Consider the following 15,946-nt stretch of genomic DNA (forward strand, 5'->3'; position numbering starts at 1 on the left):
ATGAAATTCCAAAAGAACTGAAATTAATTTGGAAAAAGGACACACAATTTTAACCGATTATACGATTATAAGACAATAGAATGGTTAAATGTAAAAGCATATACACTCACCTAAAGGATTATTAGGAACACCTGTTCAATTTCTCATTAATGCAATTATCTAATCAACCAAAAATGGAGCGCAACTGGAAGAAAACAAAACTAGAGGTATTTCGCATTTCATGGAAAGAGAGCTCAATTACTTACAGAGAGGCTTTAAAAGCTGCTAGATCTGCTTATTTTTCAACCCTATTAGAAGAAAATAAACATAATCCTAGGTATTTATTTGAAACGGTGGCTAAACTAACGAAAAATAAAGCTTCAAGCACCGAAGTTTCCAAGCAACACAGCAGTAATGACTTTATGAACTTCTTCACTTATAAGATTGATAATATCAGGGACAAAATTATAACTATGCAACCGTCTACTACAGTATCGCATCAGGCAGTGCATTGTAGTCTCCCTGAGGAAAAATTTGATTCATTCGTTGCTATAGGAGAGGAAGAATTTACTAAACTCATTAAATCATCTAAATCTACAACATGTATGTTAGACCCTATACCGACTAAGCTACTGAAAGAAATACTTCCAGAGGTCATAGATCCTCTTCTTAATATCATTAATTCGTCTTTGTCTCTAGGATACGTACCAAAAAACTTTAAGCTGGCTTTGATTAAACCGCTTGTTAAAAAAACGCAACTTGATCCTTCAGAATTAGTCAATTACAGGCCGATCTCGAATCTACCTTTTCTGTCAAAGATATTAGAAAAGGCAGTATCCTCACAACTGTGTTCCTTTCTTGAAAGAAATGATATCTGCGAGGATTTCCAGTCCGGATTTAGACCGTACCATAGTACCGAAACAGCTCTCGTTAGAGTCACAAATGATTTGCTCTTATCATCCGATCGTGGTTGTATCTCTCTATTAGTGTTACTCGATCTTAGCGCTGCATTTGACACCATCGACCACAACGTTCTTTTAAATAGATTAGAACATTATGTTGGCATTACAGGAAATGCACTAGCATGGTTTAAATCATACTTATCTGACCGTTATCAGTTTGTAGCAGTAAATGATGAGATGTCTCATCGATCACAGGTTAAGTATGGCGTACCACAAGGCTCAGTATTAGGACCGCTGCTGTTCACTCTGTACATGCTACCCTTAGGAGATATCATTAGGAAACATGGAATTAGCTTTCACTGTTATGCTGACGATACTCAGCTCTATATTTCTTCAAAACCTAACGAAACTTATCAATTCACAAAATTAACGGAATGCATAGCGGATATAAAAAATTGGATGACTTGTAATTTCCTACTTCTAAATTCTGAAAAAACAGAGTTTCTAATTATTGGACAAAAAACTTCCTCACGTAATAATCTAGAATACTGTCTAACACTTGATGGCTGCTCTGTTAAGTCTTCGTCGTCGGTTAGGAACCTGGGTGTGCTCTTTGATACCAATCTTTCATTTGAAAGTCACGTGTCTAGTATCTGTAAAACTGCATTTTTCCATCTTAAAAATATATCTAAATTACGTCATATGCTCTCATTGACAAATGCAGAACAATTAGTTCATGCGTTCATGACCTCAAGGCTAGATTATTGTAATGCTCTACTGGGTGGTTGCCCTGCACGCTTAATAAACAAACTACAGCTGGTCCAAAACGCAGCAGCTCGAGTTCTTACCAGAACCAGGAAGTATGACCATATTAGCCCGGTTCTGTCAAAACTGCACTGGCTCCCTATTAAACATCGCATAAATTTTAAAATATTGCTGATTACTTACAAAGCACTGAATGGTTTAGCTCCGCAGTACTTGAGCGAGCTCTTAACGCATTATAGTCCGTCACGTCTATTACGATCTCAAAATTCCGGCCAGTTGATTATACCTAGAATATCAAAATCGACCGCTGGCGGTAGATCCTTTTCCTATTTAGCACCAAAACTCTGGAACAGTCTTCCTACCATTGTCCGGGAAGCAGACACACTATGTCAGTTCAAAGCCAGATTAAAGACACATCTCTTTGACCTAGCTTTCACATAATACATTATAGACTTCTATAATTTAATGTTATGCTGCATAGATTAGGTCAGCCGGAACCGGGAACACTTCCCAAAAATCCTGATGTACTCGTTACATCACGAGAAGAATGGCATCTACGCTAATTTTAGTGTCTGTGTTTATCCCAAGGTTTTTCCTGCAGCCTGCCGGATCCAGGCCGTATCCAGATCTGACGAAGGACCTTCACCTGGACCGATGACAACGCAGTGCTGAAGTGCCAACTAGTCTCTCCCTATGGAGGATCCCACTACCACTCTACAGATAAGGCGTTGTCGGGAAAATTCGTCTTGCGGTCCTACCCCAAAGCAACAAATAAAATAAAATTCCTTATCAAAATTTATAAGGAAAGACAAGTATTTTGTTTAGGCTTGGCTTGTAGGGAATTCCAAACCTGCGTATATTCTTACGCACATAACTATAGAACCCATTCTAAATGCGCATGTGACCGCCATCAGCGTTTCTCACAGGTTCGCGTTTAAAGTCTGTGTAGAGAGAATGGTGTCGTCTTAGCGGCCCCTAATTTAATAACAAATGATCATTGCGACGGAACCAAATCAATTAAAACTAACTTTAGATGGAAATAACTTAACTCTGCTGTAAAGCCGAAACAATCTCTGTTACCTTAAATTATACGCTTATCTCTGTAAAGCTGCTTTGAGACAATCTACATTGTTGAAAGCGCTATATAAATGAAGATGACTTGACTTGACTTGAATCACATGGCAGTTGCTTCAATGCATTTAGGGGTGTGGTCCTGGTCAAGACAATCTCCTGAACTCCAAACTGAATGTCAGAAGGGGAAAGAAAGGTGATTTATGCAATTTTGAGCATGGCATGGTTGTTGGTGCCAGACGGGCCGGTCTGAGTATTTCACAATCTGCTCAGTTACTGGGATTTTCACGCACAACCATTTCTAGGGTTTACAAAGAATGGTGTGAAAAGGGAAAAACATCCAGTATGCGGCAGTCCTGTGGGCGAAAATGCCTTGTTGATGCTAGAGGTCAGAGGAGAATGGGCCGACTGATTCAAGCTGATAGAAGAGCAACTTTGACTGAAATAACCACTCGTTACAACCGAGGTATGCAGCAAAGCATTTGTGAAGCCACAACACGCACAACCTTGAGGCGGATGGGCTACAACAGCAGAAGACCCCACCGGGTACCACTCATCTCCACTACAAATAGGAAAAAGAGGCTACAATTTGCACGAGCTCACCAAAATTGGACAGTTGAAGACTGGAAAAATGTTGCCTGGTCTGATGAGTCTCGATTTCTGTTGAGACATTCAGATGGTCAGAATTTGTCAGATTGGTGTAAACAGAATGAGAACATGGATCCATCATGCCTTGTTACCACTGTGCAGGCTGGTGGTGGTGGTGTAATGGTGTGGGATGTTTTCTTGACACACTTTAAGCCCCTTAGTGCCAATTGGGCATCGTTTAAATGCCATGGCCTACCTGAGCATTGTTTTTGACCATGTCCATCCCTTTATGACCACCATGTACCCATTCTCTGATGGCTACTTCCAGCAGGATAATGCACCATGTCACAAAGCTCGAATCATTTCAAATTAGTTTCTTGAACATGACAATGAGTTCACTGCACTAAAATGGCCCCCACAGTCACCAGATCTCAACCCAATAGAGCATCTTTGGGATGTGGTGGAACGGGAGCTTCGTGCCCTGGATGTGCATCCCACAAATCTCCATCAACTGTAAGATGCTATCCTATCAATATGGGCCAACATTTCTAAAGAATGCTTTCAGCACCTTGTTGAATCAATGCCACGTAGAATTAAGGCAGTTCTGAAGGCGAAAGGGGGTCAAACACAGTATTAGTATGGTGTTCCTAATAATCCTTTAGGTGAGTGTATATATATATATACATACATGATTTGATATGTATCTGTCTATCTATTGTTCTGTCTATCTGTCTATCTGTCTGTCTGTCCATCCGATAGTGCTTTATTGTAGATGGTTAGATAAGAGAATAGGGCATATGAAAGGTGTAACGTGTGATGTGTTTGTGGTTCATCAGAGCTTCCTGGCGTGGGGAGTGTGAGCTGGTCGGTGCGTGATGAAGAGCTGCAGGTGGAGTGGACTCATCCTGGCAACGCTCATCTCTCTGAATTCCTGGTGGAGTGGGTGAATCTGCATGAGGAAAAGCCTCAGCCACACTGGCAGAGAGTTCCTCGCAACGTCAACACCACCACACTAACCGGTACCTGCGCTATATTTTCTAAAGCTCGACTGGCTTATAAGCTGAGAGATAATATTGCCAGTAAACATTGTAAATTTGCTTTGTACTTATTAGACCTGTTTCGTGAATCTTGTGTCTGTGGCGGGTTTGCTTGCAGTTATTGCTGTTACAGCAGTGTTGGTGGTAGCAAGCAAGGGGAAGTCACTGTTTCACACTGAGTTTCGGGGTGTTATGAGACCTAGAGCTGCACGTTTTTTTTTTTTTGTTTTTTTTTTGCTGCTTCAAACTGAATCACGATTTTCCCACGATTCTGAACAGACAACTAAACAAAATAACATATGATTTACTAGAGGTTTTGACAAAATGTTAATTGCTGTAGTCTATTTGTTTAATTAATCTGAATTATTTAAAAAAATCAGTTTGAATGAATGATTCAATGACAAATGCATTTTTAACACATTGATGTAAATGATACAATCATTATTGATAGAATCATTATCATTATTATTCTGTGATCATTTGAATATTTGTTACACAGAAATAATGATACTGTGTGGTTGAAAAGACTGTTTATGAAGCTGTTCATACCTATACATGACAACTGCTCTCTCCGGTTTAAAGCGCAGATCTGAATGTTCGCTGTGATTTTGTCAAAGGTTTGATAGACACAGCCGAATCCTTGTTGTTTAGGAATGAGATCTGAATCAAAATCGTGATCTTTTAACAATTAATTGTGCAGCTCTACAAATTTCTCAAATCCATGAAAGATATTCAACAATAAGAAAATCAGTCAGGGCAAACTATTTTTCACAGCACCGTTTAAGCTGAAGTTTTGCGGAAGAAACACTTCAAGGTTTGGTTTTGACTGTGTTCTTGTCTCAATGCCCCCCCAAAAATTTATATTATGTTTGTATAAAAATATTATAGTAGTGCCAACTATATATATATATATCACAATGCACACACACATATATTTGCAGTTTCAGTGTTTGAGAGTAATGTAGCTGGCATTTAAAGGTGACCAAAGTCTTTTCCCCTTTCCGAAGGTTTAGTAAAACTGAAGCGGTACAAAATATCAGTGTATCCAATTTACCAGCAGCGCTTTAACACCCAAGCAGGAAGACCAGTAAAGCGCATCCAAGCAGGAGAAGCAGTGACCGATGCAGCCTACATTAAACAAGAAGGTTTGTATCTCAGATGTGCCACACATTCAAATGGCACTGTCAAGTTAAGTTGTTAATATGAAGTTAATGCAGTTCCCCTTCGAGGGAACTCGCACTGCGTCGTCGTCGTGACGACACTTTGGGGAACGCCCCCAGCGTAGCGCGTCTGAAGCATGAATGAAATCCATCCAATCTTGATTGGTGCTGCGTCATGACGTAGTAGATGACGGCATACCCGGAAGATACAAAGGGACACCGGCACACACACACGTTAGCTTTTTTGTTCTTCAGCTAAAGCGCTCTGTGTGAATTTGTCTGTCTATTTGGTGTTGTCTGTCTCTATAAAAGAGTTGCACAAGCAAAAAAATGCGGCAAGCAGTTTAGAAGGTGTGTGCACCCGTGTCCGCGTTATTTATCGGGCACGGACACACACCAGCTGTGTGTGCAATGCCTCGGTGTGCAGCACGCTAGGGCGGCTCTCGAGGGAGCCGCCTGTAGCGAGTGTGAATGGCTGCCGCTCAGGGTGTTACGCTCACGGCTGGCCATGTTTGATGAGGACAGCCAGGCTCGCAAGCCCCACGGTTCTGGGCCCACCGCTGCCGAGTAAACACTGCCGTTCCCGCAGATCGTGGGGCTCACAGATGGATCTCTCAACGGGACACGGGACTGCTGCGGCATCTTCCCGGTCCTCGTCTGAGGATTCAGATGTTCTCCCGCCCCGGCGGAAGCCCGCAAAGCGGCTTCTTCCCGCAAGGCGGAGGACCCGATGCTACAGTAATCTGGCTCTGAGGAGTCAGATGCTTTAAGCATCGAGGCGGGTGATGTGGAGCTCGATCCCCACACCCGCTCAAGAGGAGCTGGTGGAGGTTTTGACCCGCGCTGTGGCCAAGTTAAGAATTGATTAAGCTGGATGAAAAGCTGGATGAAAGATTAATCTGGATGAAAGATTTTATAAGCGTAGGTCTCAACCTCCATGCCGGGGCCTTCCGTTTTTTCCTGACTTGCACAATGAGTTGTGAAAATCATGGGAAAGACCATATTCAGCCAGGCTCTCCAACCCCCCAGTGCTTGATTTTTCTAATGTGCTGGGAGCGGCTGAATGTGGTTATGGGACAATGCCTCGGGTGGAGGAAGCTCAAGCGAGCTATCTTTCTCCCGAGGCCGCATCATCCCTTAAGGCCCCGGTACTGCCCACTAAGCCATGCCGCGATACATCTTCGCTAGTAGGCAGGGCCTATATGGTGGCTGGGCGGGCTGGTAGCTGCCTGCACACTATGGCGGTGTTGCAGGCCAACCAGGCTGACCTCCTCAAGGAGCTTGATGAGGGCGAGGGTCCCTCTCCGAATGATATCACGGAGCTAAGGAAGGCCACCGACTTGTCTCTCCGCAAGACGGCCCGTGCCATCGGCCGCTCCATGGCTGGTCTGGTGTGTGTGGAGAGACATTTATGGTTGAATCTGTCGGGGATGAAGGAGAGAGAGAAACATTTTCTCCTAGACTTCCCGATTTCACCTTCTGGCCTCTTCGGCGGCGCGGTTAATACCGTCGTCGAGAGGTTTCAGGAGGTGAAAAAGCAGTCGGCGGCTTTCCAACAGTACCTCCCTCTCCGCTCTGGCTCCTCGGTGAAGGCTGCCTCAAAGGGGCAGCCTCGGCCGTCTACCAGCTCCTTGCACCGACAGGTGCAAAAAGAGAGTGTCGCCTCCCACGCCCCTCCCGAGGGAGCCTGGCAAAGGATGCGGCGCTCTCGCGGGAAGCCTTCTGAGCCTAAGGTCGATCTGAGGACCGTCCTTCAGGCAAAGAAGGCTTCCGCCAAGCGGTCCTAGTTGCGGCCAGACCGCTGAGAGCTGTCCCCCCCAGGGCGGGGCGATCAAGGTCGCCTCCACCCTGGAGCTCTCGGGAAATCATTTCCCGCGCAATCACGCTGCTCCAGCCGCCTCTAGAAAGACCTGCGGCTGGGCAGCGAATGCGTCCGCACACCAAAAATCATTCTCGACTGCTCCCTGCCGGTCAGCCGCTTCAGGAGGTCGGGAACGAGTCTCGGTTGACACCCGAGGCCAGCCTCGAGAGGCTAGTTCCCTTGGCCTTAGTAGATTATCTCGGCGCATGGTCATGCCTTCCGAATATATCTGCGTGGGCCCTGCGTACTGTAGAGCTGGGTTACAGACTGCAGTTCAGCTCCCCTCCCCCAAAGTTCAACGGGGTGGTCTGGACTGTGGTCGGCCCAGAGCAGGTTCGGGTTATGGAACAGGAAGTTCAATCCCTGTTGGTCAAGGAGGCCATAAAACGTGTTCCTCTGCCAGACAGGCAGTCCGGGTTCTACAGCCGGTACTTCATAGTTCCCAAGAAGGAAGGGGGTTGCGTCCAATAATAGATATCAGGCACTTGAATCGTTCTCTGAGGAGATTCAGGTTCAAGATGCTCACAATTCCAGCCATCGTGAGTCAGATCCAGTTCGAGGACTGGTTCGTCACGATAGATCTGAAGGACGCATACTTCCATATATCCATCTTTCCATGTCAGGAAGTTCCTGAGGTTCGCTTTCGGGGTGAAGCGTACCAATATCGGGTTCTTCCCTTTGCCTAGCTCTCTCCCCTCGCACCTTCACCAGGTGCATGGATGCAGCGCTGGCTCCGCTGAGACTCCAGGGCATCCGTGTACTCAATTATATCGACGACTGGCTAATATTGGCCAAGTCGCGCGAGATGGCAGTTCGGCATCGAGATTTCTGGCCCATATCAGGTGCTTGGGGCTGAGACTCAACACGAAAAAGAGTGTGTTGACGCCCTCCCAGAGGACTACGTTCCTGGGAGTTGTATGGGACTCCACGACGATGTGGGCACAAATGTCTCCTGCGCGCGTGGAGTCCATACGGGTGATGGTCTCCAGAGCGAAGCTAGGCCACAACCTCACTGTGAAGCAGTTTCAGAGATTGCTGGGGCTTATGGCAGCAGCGTCCAACGTCATACCTTTTGGCCTGCTACACATGAGACCCCTACAGTGGTGGTTGAGAGCCAAGGGGTTTTCCTCGATCGCTCTGCTCCCGGGAGTCTTGGAGCGGGTCCGCCGGGAGGGGATCAGCCTACTTTTAGTAGCACCCCACTGGCCGACCCGGGTATGGTTCTCGGACATTGTAGCACTGCTGGACGGCCTTCCGTGGCAGGTCTCTCTGAGGAGGGATCTGCTATCGCAGACAGGGGGCACAATATTTCACCCCCGGCCAGAGCTGTTGAACCTCTGGGTCTGGCCCCAGGTGTTGTCGAGACCCTGCTCAGCTCCAGGGCTACTTCCACCAGGAGACTGTACAGCCTGAAGTGGAATGTGTTTTCCACTTGGTGTAGAGAGCATGAGGTGGACCCAGTTAACTGCCCATTGGCTTCAGTGCTGGAGTTCCTCCAAGATCGTTTCTCCGCCTGTCTTACCCCGTCCACACTTAAGGTTTACGTGGCTGCCATTGGGGCTTTCCACTCGCCTGTAGGTGATGGGCTCTTGGGAAAGCACCATCTGGTTGTACGTTTCCTCCGTGGGGCTCGGAGGATGAGGCCTGCGGCTCACTCCAGAGTCCCAACTTGGGACCTGGCGGTGGTACTTGAAGGGTTGGCTGAGGCCCCCTTCGAGCCACTGGAGTCGGCTGAGGCAAAGAACCTGACCCTTAAGGTGGCCTTTCTCCTTGCAATCACCTCGCTGAGGAGAGTGGGGGATCTCCAGGCCTTGGCTATAATGTCAACTTGCCTGGAGTTTGCCCCCGGTGGAGTTAAGGCTATCTTACATCCCAAACCGGGCTATGTGCCCAAAGTGCCGTCTAGTGTGGCACGGTCAGTGGTTCTTCAGGCCTTCCATCCTCCACCTCACGTGACGGCGGAAGAGGGGAGACTTCACCTGCTCTGCCCAGTCAGAGCCCTAAGAGTGTACTTGGAGAAGTCTTCTTAGTGGAGGAAGTCAGAACAGTTGTTGGTGTGCTTTGGCTCATCCAAGAAAGGGCTGCCTGCATCTAAACAGACAATCAGCAATTGGATTGTCCAGGCTATAGCCACGGCTTATCAGGTGCGCAATTTGCCTTCACCTATGACCGTAAGGGCTCATTCCACCAGGGGCATGGCCTCCTCAGTGGCCCTCCTTTCTGGCGTCTCGCTTCAGGAGATCTGCGAGGCGGCCGGGTGGGCCACCCCGCACACCTTCATACGTTTCTACAGTCTGCAACTCCCTGTGACGCCTGGCGCCAGAGTGCTCGCGTCCTAAGTGTGCCTGGTCTCCCAGCTTCACACTAGGGCGGGCGTGATTACGGTGTGGCATAGTGGGCATTACGTTCCCCAAAGTGTCGTCACGACGACGACGCAGTGCGAGTTCGAAGAGAAACGTCTCGGGTTACAAATGTAACCCTTGTTCCCCGAGAAGGGAACGAGACACTGCGTCTCGTCGCCACACCTATCACGGGCAGAGCGCTTGCTTCATCGCAAAAGAGCTAACGTGTGTGTGTGCCGGCGTCCCTTTGTATCTTCCGGGTATGCCGTCATCTACTACGTCATGACGCAGCACCAATCAGGATTGGATGGATTTCATTCACGCTTCAGATGCACTACGCTGGGGTCGTTCCCCAAAGTGTCGTCACGACGACGACGCAGTGTCTCATTCCCTTCTCGGGGAACAAGGGTTACAGTCGTAACCCGAGACGTTTTCTCATAAAGGACAAGTTACTGAAGTACACTCTTGTAACAGCTTTGTGGTGTGGTGTTTTTTTTAATAGCTCCAGAAAAGGGCCCTATTATCAAAGTTTCAAAATCCAAGAAAAATGCTGCTGAGCTGAAATGGGAGGAAATACCTCTGGTCAATCGGTGTGGATTCATCACCAACTACACATTATTCTATAGGGCCGGGAACACTGAGCACTGGCAATGTATGTTCAACACATGATGGTTTTGTAATGTGTGATGAAATGAGTATGATGATTTCACAAGCAGATCTTTATCAAATGTTTTTGGCAGCTGTGACGGTGGGTCCTAATGTCCGCTCATATGTACTGACTGATCTGGCCAGTGAAATGGATTATGTGGTTCACGTCATGGCATCAACAGTAGCAGGCTCCAAAAATGGATCAGACTTTAATTTCAAAACATTGAAGCATGGTATGTCTTTTAGCCTCATTTTATAGATTTCTTATTACATTCTTAATGATGCCAGATTTTATTGTGATTTTAAACAAGCTTAAGCTAAAAAAAGGATGTGACATGCGTTGATGCTTTGATGTGCATTTGTTTCTTGGCTGTAGGTGATGGAGAGGTGGAGGTATTACCCTGTTCATGATGCTAAAGAAAAACAGAATTATTAGATTATTGCATTTTTTTGGGTTTGTTCAGAAATCTACAGTAGATAGACACATAATTGCACACAAAAAAACTCTCTATGTAAAAATGTAAAAGATTTGTGACAACAAACAATTTTGATGTAAAAAAGTAAAATTTGGTTTGAAAGTAAAACATCTGGTTAACATCCACACAAGTTTTTCATCTAAATGTTTGAAAATAAAAATATAAAAATATCATCTTACTTCATTTAACCCTAGAAAGATTGCAGAGAATGCAACAGTATATAGGGCTACATTTGCAACAATTGAGAGAGAGCCTAATTCGCCTATGTTGATTATATTTATTCCATATTTACCAGGTATTTGCTTTTTTGCTGTCTATATGTTTAATTATTACAATGGTCCATATTTGATGAAGTTTAAACAAAATGTGTTAAACACTTCCCGATCTTCCCTGCATGAAAAACATACAGTTGTAATCAAAATTATTTTTGATAATAGCAACATTTACAGACTTTCAGCTGTTTGCAATGAACAAATCAAACAAAAGCAATTGAAATAGCTCGACACAACAAATGTTTCAAGTGGATTCCCCAAATTCAACTGAAAATGCAACTTTTAATGACTTCTGCAGTCTCAAAATTATTCAACTAAGGCAAGCATCTTTAGTACTTAGTAAAACACCCTTTGTTGTTATGACCTTCTGCAAACGAGATGTATAACCAGACACTCAGCGTTTCTGAGGAATCTTAGCCTATTCCTCAAGAGCAATGGCCTCCAGTTCAGTAATATTCTGGGTTTGCGTGCTGCAACTGGCTTCTTCAAATCCCACCAGAGATTTCTATAGGGTTTAAGTCAGGTCACTGTGATGCCACTGTAGACTCTTCCAGGACTTCTTCTGCAACCAAGCCTTGGTGGAATTTGAGGTATGCTTGGGATCATTGTCCCGTTGGAAGGTCCAATGAATCCCAAGCTTCAGTGATACTGCATGATGCACGGCATGATACTTCAAAGAATCCGTCTTGCCTTCCACACGTTGCAGGTTTCCAGTGCCAGAGGATGTAAAGCAGCCGCAGAGCATCACCTGGCCACAACATGCTGAACTGTAGGCAGAGTGTTATTTTCAGCATATGCTTCATTCTTCTTCCTCCAGTCACACCGCTGATCCATAGGGCTGAAAAGTTCCAGTTTTGTTTCATCTCTCCACAGAACAGACTCATTTATATGATTTTGAGCAATTTTCTTGTGCTTTTGGGTCAGTAGTGGTGTACGTCTTGGAGTTCTGCCACCGCATGCGTTTAGTATGGGCCTTACTGTGCAAGCTGAAACCTCAGTGCCTATTGCTACCAATCTTGCTGAAGGTCTTTTGCAGTCACTCGAGGGTTTTTCTGAACCTGCCTTCTCAGAAATCTGGTTGCAGCCGTCGATAGCTTCCTTTTTCTTCCTCGTTAGTAACCACTAGGTAGTGTAACCACTGTTCCTTTAACTTTGAGCTTGCTAACTATGCTTCCAACGGTGTCTCTTGGAACATTTAGTGTCTTCGCTATCTTTTTGTATCCTGTTCCTTGTTTGTGAAGGGCAATGATATCTTCTCTTAACTTTTTGGACCATTCTTTTGATTTCATATTTCATATTTCTAACATGCAGTCAAACGTGATACTCAACAAACCTAGCCAGTTGAGATATTTTGTGTGTTCTAGCTCAAGCACACCTGGTGACACTAATGATTAGTTGCATCAGGTGTGCTTGAGACCTGTTTTGCAGATGTGTCCTGTTGTGAGGGATTCTATTCAGGTGGTGAATCATTTTGAGACTGCAGAAGTCATTAAAAGTTGCATTTTCAGTTGAATTTGGGGAATCCACTTGAAACATTTGTTGTGTTGAGCTATTTCAATTACTTTTGTTTAATTTGTTCATTGCAAACAGCTGAATGTCTGTACATTTTGCCAATAAACCTGATTTTCAATGGGGGTTGAATAATTTCGATTACATCTGTATATTGGATCCAATCAAATATTCAGTTAAACAAACCCAGCTTTCATGTCGTCCACAGTTTCTTTACCACCTGACCAGGTCTCCCAGGGAGAGAAGACTCAAACAGTAGAGCGTTGGTGTTTGCAACGCCAGGTCATGGGTTCGATTCCTGGGGAAAGCAAGAACTGATAAGAATGTAAATGTGTACTTTGTAATACAATGTAAGTTGCTTTGGATAAAAGCATCTGCCAAATGCATACATTTAAATGTTTGTATCCAAACTGCACCGATCCGGCATTCCCCAAAGCCAGTCGTTCGGCTCCTTCCCGACTCCACTGACAGGAGAACCTTTACGCAACATTCAAGTTCTTCCAGCCATTCCTCCGCAGAGAAAACGCAGCCCATCTCCTCTCGCGACCCAGAGGCCGCAGAATCGCTCTGACAGCAGAAACTGATGGAAATCTGCCTGAAATTAACGACCAATTGAAAACTGTAATTCTGTACAGCTTTTCATGGTCATCTGGATTCATTTCAATCATGAGGACACTGAAGAATCACTGTTTGATAAAGTTACTAAACAACAGGCTATTTTTTCATACAATTTTACAACTATGATCTTTTTCTATGGTATGCATATGGTTGAACTTTTAACTGTAACATTTAAAGATGCTTTAAGCTTATCATTTACTGTTCTTATTAATAAAGGAAATTGTTGAAGTGTCGAATAGCAATAACTTACTAAATAATACTCTGCCCAGCCAAAAGATAAAAGTCGCTGTTTGGATTTAAACATGCAAATGCTTAAGAGTCTATGATTGGATTATTATTGCAGTGATTATTATGTTTCTAGCATGTTATATGTTTGGCAATACCCTAATTGATGGGTTGCCGTCTATTTAACCATCATTTGTTTTTGTTTCTAAACCAAACATCAATGTACCTTTTGATGGAAATAACATTACAATATTTATTTCCATCAAGAGGTGCATCAATGTTTGGTAAATATCTTGTAGTGACAGTGCAAGAGTCCAGCACTCTTTAAAGTCTTCTCCAGCACATCCCAAAGACTTTCAGTGAATTTAAGATCTGGGGCCCGTTCTTCGTAGCCTACGTTGCTTAAAACATCCGAGATCAAATTACACATCCAAGATGATATCATCGTGCTAATCATGATCTGGCTAATTAGGTTCTTCAAACACACCTGCCGGATATGATTAGTATTGCTGGATTGAGTTATCTGAGATAATTGTGCGTTCATGCGCTGGTTAAAAGGGGATATGTATCGATAGTAGAAACATTGATCAGCAACGCTGCTATTGGCTGCTCAGCGTGGCCAAAGAGCACGCTCAGTTTTTCTCCTCAGCAGAGCAAGAACTAATAGTCGAAGTTTATTCGGAATTTTAATGTTTAATCAAAACGCCAGGGAACACCTCAAAGTCTGCAAAAGCCAGGAGAGAGGGCTGCCAAAAAGTAGCAGACAATTTAAATCCGTTAGAAGTGGCCATGTTAGATGTTTTTATCACTTATTAGCCTATATTTTTGTATTTTAATAATTGCATAATTACTTTGTTCATTGTAATGTCAGAGTCACCACACTAGAACATGGGAACAAATAAAAGTGAAGTAGCCTACAAAAATATTCTACATAATGGTAATTTTTAGTTAGGCTATATAGTCTCTTTTATAAAAGGCACTGTTAAATTAATGGTTGTCTGTTTATAAAAGCAACCAAGAAAAAGGCTGAAAAAAAGAAAAGAAAAGATCTTATAGTAGCCTACACTGTAAAATAATTTTTGCTGCATTAAATTAAGGCCGTATAGTCATTTCAACTGTTAAATCTTGAGTTATGATGAATTGCTTTGACTTGTGAAAGTGAAAACTGATAAACTTATGTTAATGTAAAAATATTTTGCCATGAGTTATTGATCACATTTTCCCCGAGTGTAGTTCATTGTAATGACATTGTGTTTTCCTCTTTTGTGCACTTTTACATAATACATCAGCACTTGTATCTGTTCCCAAGAAAGTGGTGGCAATATGTGCAGTAAGTAAGTGGACATTTTCTAACTTTCCAAAGGAAAGAAAGTATAAGACTTTGTAATGTCCATTTGTTTCCATTGCACTGGACAGTGAATAAACCCTCTCAGATATCTGTCATGGAGGAACTAGCCCACCTGCAAGTGCATAAATAACTTTACTTAATTAATGCTTTATGGCTGCAATATAAGTAGCAGGATTCCACATCTACAGAAAGGCCTACAGAAGAGTCTGCACAGACAGAGGAGACATAGGCCTACAGGTGGGCAGTGTAGAGCCAACTTTTCCTTTTTATTTGTTGCATGAGGCATGTGCCTAATCTCTCTTGTTGCAGGCACTTGACCACTGACCACTTTACAAAGAACAATTGAAATAAAACTCAAGGAACTAAGCATATTTGTCTTTTATTAAACATTTAATGAAAAGTGTTTTTTTTTTTGGGCAATGTTGTGTAATATGGCACATGCAACAATGTCACAGGCCCTGTCAGGTGTGCAACCCTCAGACTTTTCAGACACTGAAATCTTCCCTTTAGTTAGCCAAAGTTCATTTCATTGTGTGCCCTTGTCCTGGCTAGAGCTGTATTGTAACTGGTTTGGGTCAGGGAATGGGGTCATAAAACACCTGTCTGCAGACAAGAACATGTCATAATCACCTATGAAAAAATGCACTTCTGTTAGGATCAGCATAAGTGTATGTAATACAGTGAGCTTGATATTTAATTGTGGAACTTTTCTTACCACTTTCAAATAATGTGCATAAATGTAAATCTCTGAAAATGCTTAAGTCATGCACAGATCCTGCCCATTTTGCTTTCACATTTGTGATATGGAAGATTTTAGTCAACTGCCTTTTTTATTTGATATAATATTAATAATCTGGAATATTAAGAATCACAATAGTAACTGGGCTGCACATTTACATTGTGAACCCCCTTTCTGTTCACATAGCCTAATCCCCTTCATTGAGACCTTGATGGCAGTCTATGGTAGCCTATAGTCTATGGTACCATTTACGTTAGTGAAGCCTGCGTGACATATAGGCTACTGTAATCGGCATGGTCATGATTGCATGATCTTCATAAAAAATTATGCAACCTTTTTTTTGGGGGGCCGGGCATAATCAGTACGATAAAAGGGTCTTAATTTGATTCTTTTAAAATTTAGGCCT

The 15,946-nt window shown here is 43.7% G+C and overlaps 1 protein-coding gene across 4 annotated transcripts in view; it reads left to right on the forward strand.

The window, feature by feature from the left end:
- Positions 1-13,462, forward strand: part of LOC308684006 (interleukin-6 receptor subunit beta-like) — a 42,771-nt gene extending 29,309 nt beyond the window's left edge. For 2 of the 4 annotated variants that reach the window (XM_081354982.1, XM_081354981.1), the window contains exons 10-15: positions 4,142-4,324; positions 5,350-5,487; positions 10,208-10,357; positions 10,446-10,586; positions 10,730-10,746; positions 12,819-13,461. In XM_081354982.1, the coding sequence (XP_081211108.1) occupies positions 4,142-4,324; positions 5,350-5,487; positions 10,208-10,357; positions 10,446-10,586; positions 10,730-10,746; positions 12,819-12,869 (680 nt within the window). In that variant the 3' untranslated portion in view covers positions 12,870-13,461. Of the gene's footprint in view, positions 1-4,141; positions 4,325-5,349; positions 5,488-10,207; positions 10,358-10,445; positions 10,587-10,729; positions 10,747-12,818 lie in introns of all 4 variants that reach the window. The other 2 variants (XM_081354980.1, XM_081354979.1) reach the window with 1 other exon arrangement.
- Positions 13,463-15,946: the final 2,484 nt, after the last annotated feature.

Source organism: Scardinius erythrophthalmus, assembly GCF_964197995.2.
Source record: "Scardinius erythrophthalmus genome assembly, chromosome: 23".
NCBI lineage: Eukaryota > Metazoa > Chordata > Actinopteri > Cypriniformes > Leuciscidae > Scardinius > Scardinius erythrophthalmus.